Source organism: Oryctolagus cuniculus, chromosome 7, assembly GCF_051225735.1.
Source record: "Oryctolagus cuniculus isolate XC-2025 breed Fujian yellow rabbit chromosome 7, ASM5122573v1, whole genome shotgun sequence".
NCBI lineage: Eukaryota > Metazoa > Chordata > Mammalia > Lagomorpha > Leporidae > Oryctolagus > Oryctolagus cuniculus.
The window spans coordinates 37,556,816-37,572,420 of record NC_142873.1 but is presented as its reverse complement, the minus strand read 5'-3'; the positions used below and the strand labels follow the sequence as shown (position 1 = coordinate 37,572,420).

Sequence of the window (15,605 nt, the reverse complement as noted above, 5' to 3'; positions counted from 1 at the left end):
AGATTTTACATTTACATCTTTGATCTACTTTGAGTTCATTTTGTATACTATGTGGTTGGGAGGAGGTCTTGTTTTAGTCTTCTACAACATGTAAATATCCAGTTTTCCCAGAATCATTTGTTGAAGAGACTCCTCTTTCTCTGGTGTTTTTGTTGACTTGGTTGAGAATGGATTGGGTAGATGTGTCCATTTCTGGAATCTCTATTCTGTCCCATTGGTGTATGTGTCTGTATTTATGATAGTAAATGCTTTTTTGGTTACAAAAGTGCTGTAGTATGTTTTGAAATCAGGTTATGTGATGCCACCAGCTTTGTTCTTTTTTCTTCAAAATTGCTTTGCCTGTTGTGGTCTTTCATGTTTTCCAATGGATTTTAGGATTTCTTACTAGTTCTATGAAGAATGTCATAGATGTTTTGATGGGGATTGCATTGAATATGTAAATTGCTTTGGGTATACATTATACTGTTGCACAAAAATATTTTCTTTCTTTCTATTCCTGTGCCTATAAGCTTCTTTCTATTTTTAAAATTTTAATTTGGGCTGGCATCACAGTATAGCAGATTAAGCCACCGCATGTTATGCTGGCATCCCATTTGGGTGCAAGTTCAAAGTCCTGGCTGCTCCACTTCAAATCCAGCTCCCTGCTAATGCACCTGGGAAAACAGTGGAATATGGCCCAAGTGCTTGGGCCCCTGCACCTGTGTGGGAGACCTGGAAGAAGCTCCTGGCTTCTGGCTTCAGACTGGCCCACCACTGGCCATTGCAGTCATTTGGGGAGTGAGCCAGTGGATGGAAGATCTCTCTATATCTGTCTCTTCCTCTCTCTCTGTAACTCTGACTTTCAAATAAATCTTTAAAAAAATAAACAAAACAAAACAAAAAAACTATGACACAAACACACATACTTTTCTGCCTACACAGGGACAGGGTCCTCCCATCACTGTCATCTACCTCCACATCTGGTCCCATATGAAGGCCTACAGGGAAGCTGTCACTTCCTATGATGACAATGTCTTCTTCTGGAATATCTCCTGGGAAAAGTGCCTGTGGCTGTTTCACAGTTAACTTCTTGTTAACCAGTGAAAGGCTTACACCTAGTAAAGCACCTAGAAAGTACAGTGTAGAAAAGACTTAAAGCAATACATGGTTACACTGCATATTAAGTCTTATGGACCATATGTCCATATGTGTGCTGTACTTCTATAGGGCGGGCAGCACAGCTGGTTGGTTTGCACAGCATTACCATAAATACTTGAGTAAGGCCCCTAAAATGTCACTAGGTGTGAGTGATCCTGTGCCTGGCTGGGAGCTTCCTGCCTAGCCCATGCAGGAGGTTAGAGAGCATGGCACACCATACCTGGCAGGCGGCAGGAGCCCCAGGCACATTTCCCCCACCCCCACCTCCTGTTGAAGGGCCTTGTGATTGTCAATCAGGTAAACAGCTCCCAGGTGTGGCCCAGGCCCATAAGGACCACCTGGGAGGCTACATAGGCCACATGACTTTCAAGCTGATTGGAGAAGCATAGCGGGTGCCAATATCAGCATTATCCTATAGATTTAGTGTTGCCCTGAACTAGCTACGCACCTCTGCCTGCCCGTTAAAAGGTGCGCTTGATTGTTAATAAATGGACATGTTCAACAAAACTTGTCCCCAGTGCTTTTTTTTTATTTTTTTATTTATTTTTTTTTATTTTTTTGACAGGCAGAGTGGACAGTGAGAGAGAGAGACAGAGAGAAAGGTCTTCCTTTGCCGTTGGTTCACCCTCCAATGGCCGCCGCGGCCGGCGCGCTGCGGCCGGCGCACCGCGCTGATCCGATGGCAGGAGCCAGGTGCTTTTCCTGGTCTTCCCATGGGGTGCAGGGCCCAAGCACCTGGGCCATCCTCCACTGCACTCCCTGGCCACAGCAGAGGGCTGGCCTGGAAGAGGGGCCCCGACTGGGACTAGAACCCGGTGTGCCAGCGCCGCTAGGCGGAGGATTAGCCTAGTGAGCCACGGCGCCGGCCCCCAGTGCTTCTGGTCAAAGAATGCCGTCACCCCACCCCACCCCACCCCACCCCCACCGCCCCCGCAGTGCGGGCCTTGCAGGACAAGTCCAAAACTAGGTAACAGGGATTTTTCATCTGCAGGGTAGTCTCATGGGACCTCCATCTTAAAGGTGATCCGTTGCTGACCGAGATGCTGTTATGTGACGCCTGATGGGTTACGCACCCCAGTTGCTGAGCCTAGTCATCCATTGATGGACACTTGGGCTGTTTCTATAACGCAGCTGTTATGAATGATGTTGTAACAAATGGGAGTACAGCTATCTTTACAAGGTGGTTTCATTCCCCCTGGGTACGTGTGTCCAGAAGGGAGTTGGAGAGAGGGTGGAGATGAGGAATTATTATTTGGGGTATGGTTTACTGCCTGTGCAGTTTAGTATTCTATAATCTACAGAAGACCCGGTGAGGCAATACCAGGTGTTAGCTCTGAGATAAGCATCAGATAATAAGCATATTAAAGGAAAACTGTTTTCTAGTCACAACACTTCTTGAGAGAGGTCTTCAATCTGTTGGCTGCAATAGCTGGGGCTGGGCCAGTCTGAAGCCAGGAGCTTCTTCTGGGTCTCCCACATGGGTACGGGGGCCCAGCACTTGGGCCGTCTTCCACTGCTTTCCCAGACATATTAGCAGGGAGCTGGATCAGAAGTCCCAGGAGCTGGGACTCCTACTGGCACCCAGAGGGGATGATGGCACCACAAGTGGTGGTCTTACCCACTACACCACAGGGCCAGTCCCCTAGTCTCAACACTTCTGACACCAAGTATGTGGGTCCTCCACACCAAGGCACTCTCTGCAGATTTTAACTGAGTGTCCTACAATTTATCCAAGTCCATCACTAACAACCGCCAGTTAGCACAGCCCTACAAATTAAGGATGCAAGCCCACTGGACAGCCCCAAGTTTAGAGTCATTTTTAAGTGTCAGTCCCCTGATACTACTCATTGATCAGCTATAAATCAAGGCTTTCTACAGCTCCCTCCTTCTGTCTGATAATTTGCCAAAATGGCTCACAGAACACAGGAAAACAGCTGGTTTCCTTTAGCCAGTAGAAACAGGTATAGGACTGACCATGCAGGGAGATGCGCGGAGCTTCCACACTGTCTCTGGGCATGCCACCCTCCCAGTCTCTCCACACTCTCACTCACCTGCAAGTGCTCCAGTCCACTACGTATGTACAGATTGGTGAAATCGTTGGCCATTGGTGATTAATTCAACCTTCAGCCCCTTTCTCTTCCCCAAAATGAGGGGGTGGAGTTGACCCAGCCCCCAGCCTCCCAGGAGTCATGGCATTAGTGTAAACTCAGCTCAGGTTGAAGATTTTTTAAATTATTTTTAAAAAAAAATTTAAAAAGATTTCTTTATTTATTTGAGAGGCAGAACTACAGAGAAGCAGGGGCAGAGACAGAGAGATCTTCCACCCACTGTTTGGCTCTGCAGATGACTATAACAACAGGAGCTGCACCAATCCGAAGCCAGGAACCAGGAGCTTCCTGGTCTCCCATGTGGGTGCAGGGGCCAGAGCACTTGGGCCATCCTCCACTGCTTTCCCAGGCCATAGCAGAGAGCTGGACTGGAAGAGGAGCAGCCGGGAGTTGAGCTGGCGTCCATAGGGGATGCCAAAACTGCAGGCAGCGGCTTTACCCGCTATGCCACAGTGCTGGCTCGAAGAGACTTTTTATAGACAAGAAAAGATGTTCCTCTTACCCCAATCTGTCAGGAAGGAGGTTTTAGGTTCCAAGGTTTTAGGAACTCTGTGCCAGGAACTAGAAGAAGAGAGAAAATGTATATTTCTTTTTATATCACATGTATCCTTTATTTTGAAAGGATATGCTCATACACCCCATAACCCAGAATTCCATGCTTAGGTGTACATAACCAAGAGAAGCTTGACCATATATGTACCAGAAGACAGGTATAATAATGTTCATAGTAGCATTGTTTGTAAAAGCAGAGATTTAGAGTCAATTCAGATGTCCATCAACAAAAAATGGGTAAATTGTGCAATTTTTACAGAATAAAATGCTGTATAACAGTGGAAATGAATATTCATAGCTACAGTGCAGCAGCATACAAGAATAGGAATAAGGGGTCTGTAATGTGGTGTACCAGTTCAATCCCAGCTGCTCCACTTCTGAGCCAGCTCCCTGCTAATGAGCCTCGGAGAGCAGCAGAAGATGGTCCAAATGTTTGGGCCCCTGTATCTACGTGAGACCCAGAAGAAGCTGCTGTCCTGGCTTCAGACCAGTCCAGCCATCTCCAGCTGTTGCAGCTGGAATGAACCAACAGATGGAAGACCAATTCCTCTCTCTCTGTAACTCTTTTAAATAAATAAATATATCTTAAAAAATTACTAATGGGCCAGCATTGTGGGGCAGTGGGTAAAGACGCCACCTGCAGTGCTGGAATCCCATATGGACACCAGTTCAAGTCCCAACTGCTCCACTTCTGATCCAGCTCTCTGCTATGGCCTGGGCAAACAGTGCAAGATGATCTAATTGCTTGGGTCCCTGCACCCGTGTGGGAGACCCAGAGGAAGTTCCTGTTTCCTGGCTTCAGATCAGCCCAGCTCTGGCTGTTGCAGCCATCTAGGGAGTAAACCAGCAGATGAAAGACCTCTCTCTCTGTCTCTACCTCTCTCTCTGTAACTCTGCCTTTCAAAAATAAAATAATAATAAAAAAAGTAAAAGAGAAAATACTCTCTCAGAATGCCATTTGCGTAAATTAACAATACTAATTTTTTCTCAAGGATAAAGATATGCATGATAGATAGATAGGTATGAACACACAGTAAACATCTTATAGTGGGTGCTTATGGGGAGGGGAGCAGAATGGCAGTGTGACTGAAGGCTAAAAAAGCATTTATGAAAAGACTGGGGGGCAGGCGGTGTGGTGCAGTGGGTTAATGCCCTGGCCTGAAGTGCCAGCATCCCATATGGGCGCCAATTGGAGACTCAGCTGCTCCACTTCCGATCCAGCTCTTTGCTATGGCCTGGGAAAGGAGTAGAAGATGACCCAAGTCCTTGGGCCCCTGTACCCACATGGGAGACCTGGAAGGAGCTCCTGACTCCTGGCTTCGGATGGGCACAGCTCTGGCTGTTGCCGCCAACTGGCGAGTGAACCATCGGATGGAAGACCTCTCTCTCTCTCTCTCTCTCTCTCTCTCTCTCTGCCTCTCCTCTCTCTGTGTAACTCTGACATTCAAATAAATAAATAAATCTTAAAAAAAAAAAAAAAAGACTGGGAAAGACTCACAAGGATGGTGTTCCATGAGCAGCATCTGGAACCCCTGATAGACAGAGCGAGACAGGAGTGAGACCGACTTCTTTTCCATTTGCAGTTCTATCACCTCGGTCTCCTCGTATGTAAAGTGGAGATCATAATAATCCTTCCTCTAATGAAGCAATATCTGAGAAGTACATGGCACGGGGTCTACCACACCCGCTCTGAGTACGGCGGTGTCATGGACAGCAGCAGAAGCATTCTCTCCATATCACCATCATCACTGAGGCCACTTTATCTCCAGAATTCTTACCAAATGCTGACATATCTTGTCCAGAAGTTATGCTGTGATAGGCTTCAAAGCATTGCTCAAGTAAGAAGCGGTAATTGCTAAAGGTCTATGAATAGTAAAAGAATTAGAAATTTGGTGGTGGGGGTGGGGGAAGGCCGAAATGTCCTAGGGAAGAAAGGATTCCATCTGGGGAGAGCAGAGGAGAGCCTAGAATAAAGAAGTGTTGGGGGGTCGGCACCATGGCACAGTAGGTTAATCCTTCGCCTGCGGCACTGGCATCCCGTATGGGCACAGGTTCTAGTCCCAGCTGCCCCTCTTCCAATCAGTTCTCTGCTGTGGCCTGGGAAAGCAGTAGAGGATGGGCCAAGTGTTTGGGCCCCTGCACCCAAGTGGGAGATTGGGAAGAAGCATCTGGTTCCTGGCTTTGGATTGGCACAGCTCCAGCCATTGTGGCCATTTGGGGAGTGAACCAGCGGATGGAAGACCTTTCTCTCTGTCTCTCCCTCTCACTGTCTGTAACTCTACCTCTTAAATAAATAAATAAATAAATATCCCCCCCCAAAAAAAAAGAAGTGTTGGGTGGGAGATCTTTGCCGTCAGATTCTGAGCACAGTCTGATAGGAACCTACCAATGGCTCCAGAGATTTCCAGGGAAGACTGCACAGCTCATGAATTGTTGATGGAGTCAGATTTTTTTTTTCCCCCAGAATCCGGTAAAGGAGCTAAGATCTATGTTCTAGGTGATGAGCGGCTAAAATAGCTTGTGTAGACTAAGAGGCTAGCTGACAACTGTGTTGCATTCAGGTTTCAGTCAGGTACAGATGTGAGACATCCGGGATGCTGTGGACCATATGGGGAGCTGGACACTGGCCCTGAGATGAAGCACAATGTCACACAGCTCAGGCACCCCTAAAGCTGGTGGGTGATCATCTCTGCTCTTCTCCCCTACCCCACCCCACCCCACTCCAGGGCACAGGAGCAACTATCTCCCTACTTCTCAGACCTGTATGACTCTACCTCTTATAAAAACCTGCTCTCAAAGCATTGTTAAACGTGGCCAGCTTCATGTAAATGACAAAGCCCACGTCCCTAAGAGGCATTTGCCTTTTTAGCAGAGACTAGTGGGTTAACCTAAAACATGAGGGGCTTCTCTGAGTGGAACACTGGGCATCAGCAACAGGGGAAGATAGCATCTTGATGAGAGCAGACAGTCTGACAATTGATCGCTTTCCTGCCCTAGCTCCAAGGGAAGGAGCTGCCCTGGTTCTAGTCGGCCACGGGTGAGGCAAGGATAGAGTCCAAGGAGACATACTAGCAGGTTGGAAAATGCATTAAGTATTTACATGAAAAGTCAGGCTCCCCATTGCTCAGGTATGATCACATGACTCAGAGCACAAGAAGTAGAGCCGGAAGGTCAGATCTGAGAAGCATCCGTGGGGCTGATGCAGCGACTTCTCTGCAGCAGGTGGGGGGTTCTGGAATGGGGGTGCGGTGGGGAGGGTTTGCAGGGACAAGAGGAAGGAACCAGTGAGTGGCGGTACTGCAAGGTGACATCATCAGGGAGGGTAGGAAAGAAGAATTTTCTAATTTCTGAGAGTTTTAGGGTTTCAGGAAGAGAGCAAGAAGGGAACACATTACAACTGTACCCTTTACTGGGGAACCGGGCGGCAGGGTGGTTGGTGAGTCAGGCCTTTCTGTCTATTCACCTGAGGGATGCAGGGAACCTAAGATCACTGGCCACCACAGATGTGTGCCACCAAGGAGTGAGCAGTAAAAAAAGGTCTTGGGTGGACCTGGAGGACACAAGGATGTGTCTTTTTTGGTTGGCTGGAAGGTGGGCAAGGAATGGAATGGTCAGGGTCAGCCGCTGGAGCCTTTTTTTAAATATTTTATTTGAAAGTCAGAGTTACACAGAGAGAGGGAGAGAGAGAGAGAGAGAGAGAGGTCTTCCATCCAATGGTTCAATTGGCCACCATGGCTGGAGCTGCACCAAGAACCAGAAGCTTCTTCTGGGCAGGTGCAGGGGCCCAAGGATATGGGTCATCTTCCATGGCTTTCCCAGGCCATAGCAGAGAGCTGGACGGGAAGTGGAGCAGCCGGGACTAGAACTGGCGCCCATATGGGATGCTGGAGCTTCAGGCCAGGGCATTAACCCACTGCGCCACCCCTCTAGGTGGCTCTTTTGTGCTTCCACAGGCACAAGCTCCGTAGGTCCTCTCTACAGGAGTCTATAGGGCTGGCCGGAGCTGTGGTGTGGCTTTTGAGGTAGCAGATGGTGAACATGGGATGTCTGGGGGTTGCCACATACCCCGCCCAAATTCCATTCTCTCCAGCCCACTGTCTTCAGGAACTAGAAATGGGTGGAGAGGCAGCAAAGTCTCCTAGTCCCCCGTGGTCAGCCCTTGGCCACTTCTTTCTCTCTCTCCCCATCCCATGGCAGTGCATCACCTCCCTTCTGCAGCTGCTGCAGGCGGATCCACCATGTGGGCGCTGACAGCCCTCCTGCTCCTGGGTGAGTCCTCAATGAGGTTCAGCGACAGAGGGCTCTGGCAGTAAGGGCATGGGGTAGGGCAGAGTGTGAGGTGGCTCTTCAATCTTCAGGTACCAAATGGCTCATTATCTACTGGTATGGGGGGGGGAGGGGTGGGTGTGGGAAGAGGGGCCGAAAGCAGGCTTTGAGTCATTCAGTGTTTGCCATGCCCAAGAGTCCCCTTCTTTGCTCTCATCTCCAACATCCTTCTTCCTCCCTTCTTTCTTCCTTGTTTCCCAGTTCCAAGCAATGGGCAAGCTGGTGAGTCTTACACCTCCTGCATCCCAATTTCCTACAACTTCTCCAGCCCCTCTAAGTGACCTAATTAGATAGACCCTCCCTTCCCCAATCTGGACTGTTCTGGGATAGTCTCTTCCCACCTGCCCTTAGTCCCTGTGACTAAGAGTGCTTAGTCACTTAGAAACAGGTGCTGGCTGATGCACTTGTGCTGAACAGTGCCATGGTCTCCTGTGCTGCAGGAATGAGTTGGTACACAGGCTGGGTCCTGGAAGCCAGGGTTTTCTAAGATCTCCCAACCTCAGGCAGCATCTTTGGGCACCTCACCTTGATTCTCTTTTCCATACTGCCCCCCTTTCCCACATACCCCAGCCACTCTAGAGAAGCCTATATTGTCTCTACACCCACCTTGGACTACAATCTTCAAGGGGGAGCGGGTAACCTTGCGGTGTGATGGCTACCACCCCCTGCTCCTGGAGCTCCGGCCCATCAGCACTCTCTGGTACCTGGGTCACCTGCTCCTGCCCTCCCACAAGAAGAGCATTGAGGTCCAGACACCAGGCGTGTATCGATGCCAAACACGGGGAGCACCTGTCAGTGACCCCATCCATCTCTCTGTATCCAATGGTGAGTGATCTGCGCAGGGGAGGGGGACAGCTGTCCCACCCGTAGCAGTGGATGCTGGGTCACCCCCAGGGGGCAGGAAATGAGGGTCACGGTGGGCCTCTGTTGACTCTCTAGAGTAGGCCACCTGCATGGCACTTGTGAGAGATGCAGTAAAGCTTGCCTGGCCCTGAACGTCCCTCTTAAAGCTCCCGCCACAGGGTGGGGACAACAAACATTTCTGGTTGTTTCTGAGAGCAGCTCAGAAGAGCAGAGACTGCAGGCTGGGAATACCAGACAGTGAACGCTGGGATAGCAGTGGAAAGGAGAGGGCTGGGCGAAGCAAGAACAGTGAGTGTCCCTGGGCAGGCTGAGCACAGCTGCAGGAATTACTCCTGATGGACAGCGCGACGTTGACAGCGTGACACACACCTTGATGTGTCTCAGTGTCCCCTGCAGTAAAGCAGGGCCAATAATAGTAACTCTGTCTTTGACTGTCGTATGAAAACTGAATCATGACATGCCGCAAAAGGAAAATGGCAGCAACTGGACAGAGCACTTCATCAAAGATTGTATTGCCAGAGCACACACACATGTGGACAGAGAAACTGCCTCTGGAAATGCTTGAAGGGTTTAAAAGCAGGATAGAGAAATAACAATTCGTGCACGAGGGTGCAGGATCAGCTACTCTTAAGGAATAGCAAATGAATATTAGGCTGGTGGCCAGCGCCACGGCTCAATAGGCTAATCCTCTGCTTGCGGCGCTGGCACACCGGGTTCTAGTCCTGGTCGGGGCACCAGATTCTGTCCCGGTTGCTCCTCTTCCAGGCCAGCTCTCTGCTGTGGCCCGGGAGTGCAGTGGAGGATGGCCCAAGTACTTAGGCCTTGCACCTGCATGGGAGACCAGGAGAAGCACCTGGCTCCTGGCTTCGGATCAGTGCAATGTGCCGGCTGCAGCACGCCAGCTGCGGTGGCCATTGGAGGGTGAACCAACAGCAAAAAGGAAGACCTTTCTCTCTGTCTCTCTCTCTCACTGTCCACTCTGCCTGTCAAAAAAAAAAAAAAAATATTAGGCTGGTAAGCCACAATTTGGAAGTAGACTTTCAAGGCTACCACTCAGTGTTCAGGTGAGTAGTGCCCACTCCACCAGCCTGAGATTTCTTGCTGGAGCAATAGTGTGCTCAATAAGCGAGACAGAGGTTACTGCCTGCAGGCTGCTGGTAGCACGCAGGCTGTGCCACTGTGGAATTTTTCCACAAGGTTCAACACCTAATATGGCATCCAGCACGTGCCAGGGCTAGGTAGGTGGTGATCTGGTGAATTCTGGGTGCTGTGGGAGATGCCTACGGCTATGCTGGGTGTCTGGGAGGTTTTCTGCAAGGGAAACGTCTAAGCCTTCACACGCAGGACAAGTAGACCTCAACCTAAACAGGTAAGGGAGTGTTTTCTTGGCTGAGAAAACAGCTACTAAGGCCCTGGGTTCAGACCAGGCCCTCCTCAGCAGTTCACTGTGGCTAGAACTTGGTCTGCATCGGGAGTGGAAGGTGGGGAATAAGTTTTCAACTTGACTGACGGGTAGGAGTCTTGAGCATCTTTGCCTCCCAAAGGAGCTTCCTCCTTTCCCCTCATTCACTTCCTAATGCATCCTGCACTACAGGTGCCAACCACCAGGGAAGGTGTGTCCCGTTCTGGCCTGGGGGAAAGAGGAGGGAGGGAGTGGGGAGGGGAGGAGGAGCTGCTCCAGGATGAGGAGTGAGGGAGGGGAGGGAGGCTGAGAATGCGAGGGCTCCAGGGCTGACCTTTCGGCTTGGGGTCTAGCGCGCCTGCGCTGCCTGTTGCAGACTGGCTTATCCTGCAAGTGCCCTACACCGCGGTCTTCGAGGGCGAGCCGCTGGTGATACGTTGCCGTGGCTGGTACGACAAGGTCATCTACAAGCTTCACTACTACCACGACGGCCAGGCCGTGCGCTACTTCCACTCCAGCACCAACTACACAGTGTTGCAGGCGCGCGCCAGCGACAGCGGCCGCTACCAGTGCTCCGGCACCATGCGCATCCCAGTGGAGAGCGCGCCCATGTTCTCCGCCAAGGTGGCTGTGACCGTGCAAGGTGGGGCACACCGGGGGTCCGGCGGGTGAAGCAAACGAATAGTGGGAAATTCCGGGCCAGGAACCAGGCGAGGAAACGAGAGGTGGGGGTTCAAGTAGCTGCCTCCTTGGCTCTCTCAGTCGAACCACAGAAGTTTTCTCTTCCGCTGGACCTGCGACCTGATTAGCGTCTGGGGTCCCTGCCCAGGCTAGAAAGCGCAACTCTGGCCGGGTCCTAGCCAGAAGGGCGGCTGCGGGGGGATGGGAAGTGGGTGGTTTGCAGCGAGTAGGGACGAGAAACCGGCTCCCGAGCGTTGGTCCACAGAGGCAGGTGCAGCGACCCCCCTTCTAGGCTGCAGACCCCGAGCTGCGGGAGTGGGGGGCGGGGATTGGTCGGGATATGGTCCCTCCTCCCTGCTCCCTTTCCAGGTTCCCCGCAGACTCGGGACTCCCGGCCCACGTTTCAGAAAGCATGCCTCCTTCCCTCCACGGGCACACACTGTCTCCTCCCGCCCCGTCTCGGGCTCCTGGTCGGTGGGGAGCCTTTGCGGGAAAGGGGTTAGGAGCGAGGGCTCGCGCGGCGGCCGGCAGGTCTGGCTTCCTCCTCCGCCGCACCCGGGTCCCCGAGGGGATCCCACAAGCATCCTCCGCCCCTGCGCCGCCCTCTCCGCAGAGCTGTTCCAGGCGCCGGTGCTGAGCATGGCCAGCCCGCAGGAGGCGCGCGGCGCGGCCCGCGACGCCGTGGTGCTGCGCTGCGAGACGCGCTTGCACCCGCAGAAGCGCGACACGCCGCTGCAGTTCGCCTTCTACAAGTACAGCCGCGCCGTGCGCCGCTTCGACTGGGCCGCCGAGTACACCGTCCCGGAGCCCGAGGTCGACGAGCTTGAGTCGTACTGGTGCGAGGTGGCCACCGCCTCCCGCAGCGTCCGCAAGCGTAGCCCCTGGCTGCAGCTCCCGGGGCGGGGTGAGCGAGCCCCACCGGCAGCCCCGCACCGGCTCCCCCTACCCCGCGGGGCCTCGCCCTCCCCTCCGCTCGGCTCCCGCCCTCCTCGCTCTCCTCCGCCCCTCCCCGCCCCGCGCCTCTCCCCGATCCCCGCGCCCTGGGACCGCAGCGATGTCAGGCGCGCGTCAGCGTCTGTGCCGCGTTCCTTCGTAGGTTCGCTCCTGGATCTGGCACCCAGCACCGCCCCGGCGCTGCAGGCCGCAGCCTTGGCTCCGGCTAACAAGCCGCTGTCCTTTAGAAAGCCCCCGGTGTCCAGGTCGGTCCCGTCGGCGTCCTCCGCGGCGAACACCACCTCGGCGGGGCTGCAGTTCCCGGCCGGCGGCGTCCCCACTGCAGCCGGGCCGCCTGCCTGCGCTCCGCCCACGCCCGTGGACCAGGCCGGGGCCCTGAAACCCGACGTGGACCTTCTGCTCCGAGAAATGCGGCTGCTCAAGGGCCTTCTGAGCAGGGTGGTCCTGGAATTAAAGGAACCACAGGCTCTCCCGGGGCTCAGGGGAACCCGCGAGACGCCCACTTCCGCCTTGGCTGTGAGCCCCGAAACCCCAGAGACCACTCCTGTGGAGATCTGAGTTGACGGCCACCGTCCCCTGCTCTGCCGCCTCGCAAGCCGAGCCCTTTCAAAGCCCTCTCTTGTTGCGTCCCTTTCTTTTGCTGTGGTTTTTAAAGAAGGGCCCATGAAGTGTGGCGGGCGAGTCCGACCTCACTTAGAGGTCTGTAACCACAAACCTCGGTGATCTCTTCCTTCTCCTGGTGAGGTTCAGTAAGGAACTGGAAATCTAGGGTTGACTGGCGGTTTAGGACTTGCGGTCAATTTAGTCGACGTTAGCTCTTCATACGACACCTAGCCAGGGCCTCCTTCAGCACAGGCCAACTCTTACTAGGTAAGGTCCTTGAGAGAGCCGAAGGTCAAACTGTAATTCATCATGGGTTTATTACCAGCTGTTAATATTAAAAAGACTTTCAGTCCCGTTAGTGATGAGTTCATAGCCTCAAAGTCCTCGGTTCTGTTTAGTTTTAGGGAGGGAAAGGTATTTGTGTGGACTTCCTACTCCTGGGTCAGAGTTCCGGTGGGTTCACCCAGATGCAACCCCTGGAGTCTGATGGGTTTTTGGTAGGTAGCAGGCAGGCTGTGCCAACCTTAGCAAGAAATTCAACCAGAGATCACTTTGGGGAAAGTGATTGAGACAAAGCATCAACATTTCTGAATTCTCATGCTTTGTAGTTTTTTTGTTTTTTTTTTTCCTTCCTTAAGAGCCATTCCAACGCTAACACACCTAGATACGCCCATGCACACAAACCCCTGCCCCACCCTCATGGCACCCTCTCTGGTACCTGAAAAACAGTGAAAGGCCCTTTTGATTGCGATTTCAGACTGTGCTCCCCAAAAATCTCCTTTTCATGGACCCCCCATCACCCTGCTGGAGCCATTGGTTCTCAGCAGGGGTGGGGTGATTTGTCTTCAGAGGGTCTCATCTCATGCCCTTCTTCACTGGGAGCAAATAACAACTACACCCCTCCGCCCTTTAATTCTGCCTGATGGAAATTCAGTCACATCCCCATTGTCTGAGTAATTGATTAACCAGAAAGACAGTAGTAGACTGCACCATATTCTTCTTAGTATTATTCTTCACCATGTTGTTCTTACAAAGTCACTGAAATTATACCGTGCACACATACAAGGCAGTGTGATAAGTGCTCTGTGAAACACTATAGAAATTCAGAGGAGGAAATTGAATTGTTGAAGGAAGAGCAAGAATTCCCCAAACAGAGATGGGAAAAAGATTGTTAGGGCAAATAAACCCAGGATACAAAGGCATGGAGACACGAAAGACTCCAATGTGTTTTTAGAGCTACAAATAACTGCGTTTTGGAGAATTCTATGTGTTTCTGTGTGTATGTGTGTGCAGGGGGGGATGTTTTTGGGGAACAGTGGTAAAGATGAATATTAGAAAGTAGGGGGGCTGATGCCATGGCACAGGTTAATCCTCCGCCTACAGCGCCAGCATCCCATATGAGCACCAGTTCTAGTCCCAGCTGTTCCTCTTCCAATCCAGCTCTTTGCTATGGCCTGGGAAAGCAGTGGAAGATGGTCCAAGTCCTTGGGCCCCTGCACCCACATGGGAGACCAGGAAGAAGCACCTGGCTCCTGGCTTCAGATGGGTGCAGCTCCAGCCGTTGCAGACATTTGGGAAGTGAACCAATGGACAGAAGACTTTTCTCTCTGTCTCTCCCTCTAACTGTCTGTAACTCTACCTCTCAAACAAATAAATAAAATATTTTTTTAAAAAGTAGGAAAGAACCAGGACATGAAACTCTTACAAAGAAGAACTTTCACCCATTGGCTATTTGGGATGGATATTTGTAAGCATTCCAAAGGCATTTGGACATACATGAGAGCACCAATAAGTCTCATTGGAGGAGTTGCTAATTTAAAATTAGAAAATAAGAGTCAAATAAATTGATCTCAGTTCACCCTTGCTTAGCCCTGAGAAGATATGCCCAGGTCCCTGTAACCTGGTGCCACGGTCCTCGTTCACAGGGGTCTTTGAGGCTCTGATTTCCAGCTTTCTACCTCCGGCTTGTCTAACATCTCAGAACTCTGTTCCCAGGCACCCTTCCCTGACCAACTGCACTCTAGTCCAGTGCCCGGGCTCTTTCCCGTTTTGACTTTGTTCTCCCTGATGTTTCTGCTGTTCCTGATCTAGATAGAAAATGATTAGTATTAGTGCCAAGAGACCTAGTAATCAAAAAGTCTTAAGTCATTAAAAAAATCAGCTGATCATTTTAAGAGAGCAAAAAGTGAAACAGCCACTCAAAAGAGAACGAATGGGGCAGAATCCCTTTCATCCACACCTTGTGAACCACCACAACATCTTTGCTCCTGTATTGCTACCTAGGGTTGTGGGGGGGTGAGAATGAGAATCATTCATGACCCAGCTTTCCTTTGTAGAGGGAAGGGAACTGACTGGCATGTCCTGTAGGCTGCACTATTTTTGAATCCTTCAATTTTCATCTGAGGGGACAGGACCAAGATCATCCATTATAATTCTAGTAATGACCTCCCAGAGAAGCCTGCAGTAGGGTGATATCATCCCACTTGTGTGTGATGTTCTAGGCTGCATTTAGGGAAACAGAAGACCAGCTAACCCAGCTCGCCTAAGAGATGGCCCAGCCTGCCTTTAGAGGAACCTCAGAGAGCTCATTCTTCAGCAGCAGGGATGGCAGCCAAATGCTGAGTGCACCTGGGGAGGAAGCTGCTTCTCTCTGCTCCTCTGACCAATTCTGTGCCTCAGACTCAGGTCTCAAACCCTAAACCTACTGTTGTCTATATGAGGTATCATGTGTGAAACCCGATGCCCTCCATCAGAGAAGATTGCGTCTCAGCCTCCTGACTTGACTTCACTCTGCAGAAAAGGAGAACTCTTTGGGTTGTACGCTTAGATTTTTCCCTAAGAGAATGGATCAAAACTTCAGGGTAAAACCCAGACTGCCCGTCACAGCATGTATGGTCCACCCATCACACACCACAGCCACACGGATTACCTGCTCTCTTCCATCACACCACCATCACTCATTACTCATGCTTTTGCAT

The 15,605-nt window shown here is 51.4% G+C and overlaps 1 protein-coding gene across 1 annotated transcript; it reads left to right on the top strand.

The window, feature by feature from the left end:
• Nucleotides 1-8,689: 8,689 nt before the first annotated feature.
• FCRLB (Fc receptor like B) lies at nt 8,690-12,735 on the top strand (the record flags this gene model as incomplete). Its single annotated transcript, XM_051858158.3, has 4 exons — nt 8,690-8,948; nt 10,766-11,032; nt 11,684-11,974; nt 12,167-12,735. Coding segments are annotated over 4 exons (1,233 nt in total), but the record flags the coding sequence as incomplete, so codon positions are not given.
• Nucleotides 12,736-15,605: the final 2,870 nt, after the last annotated feature.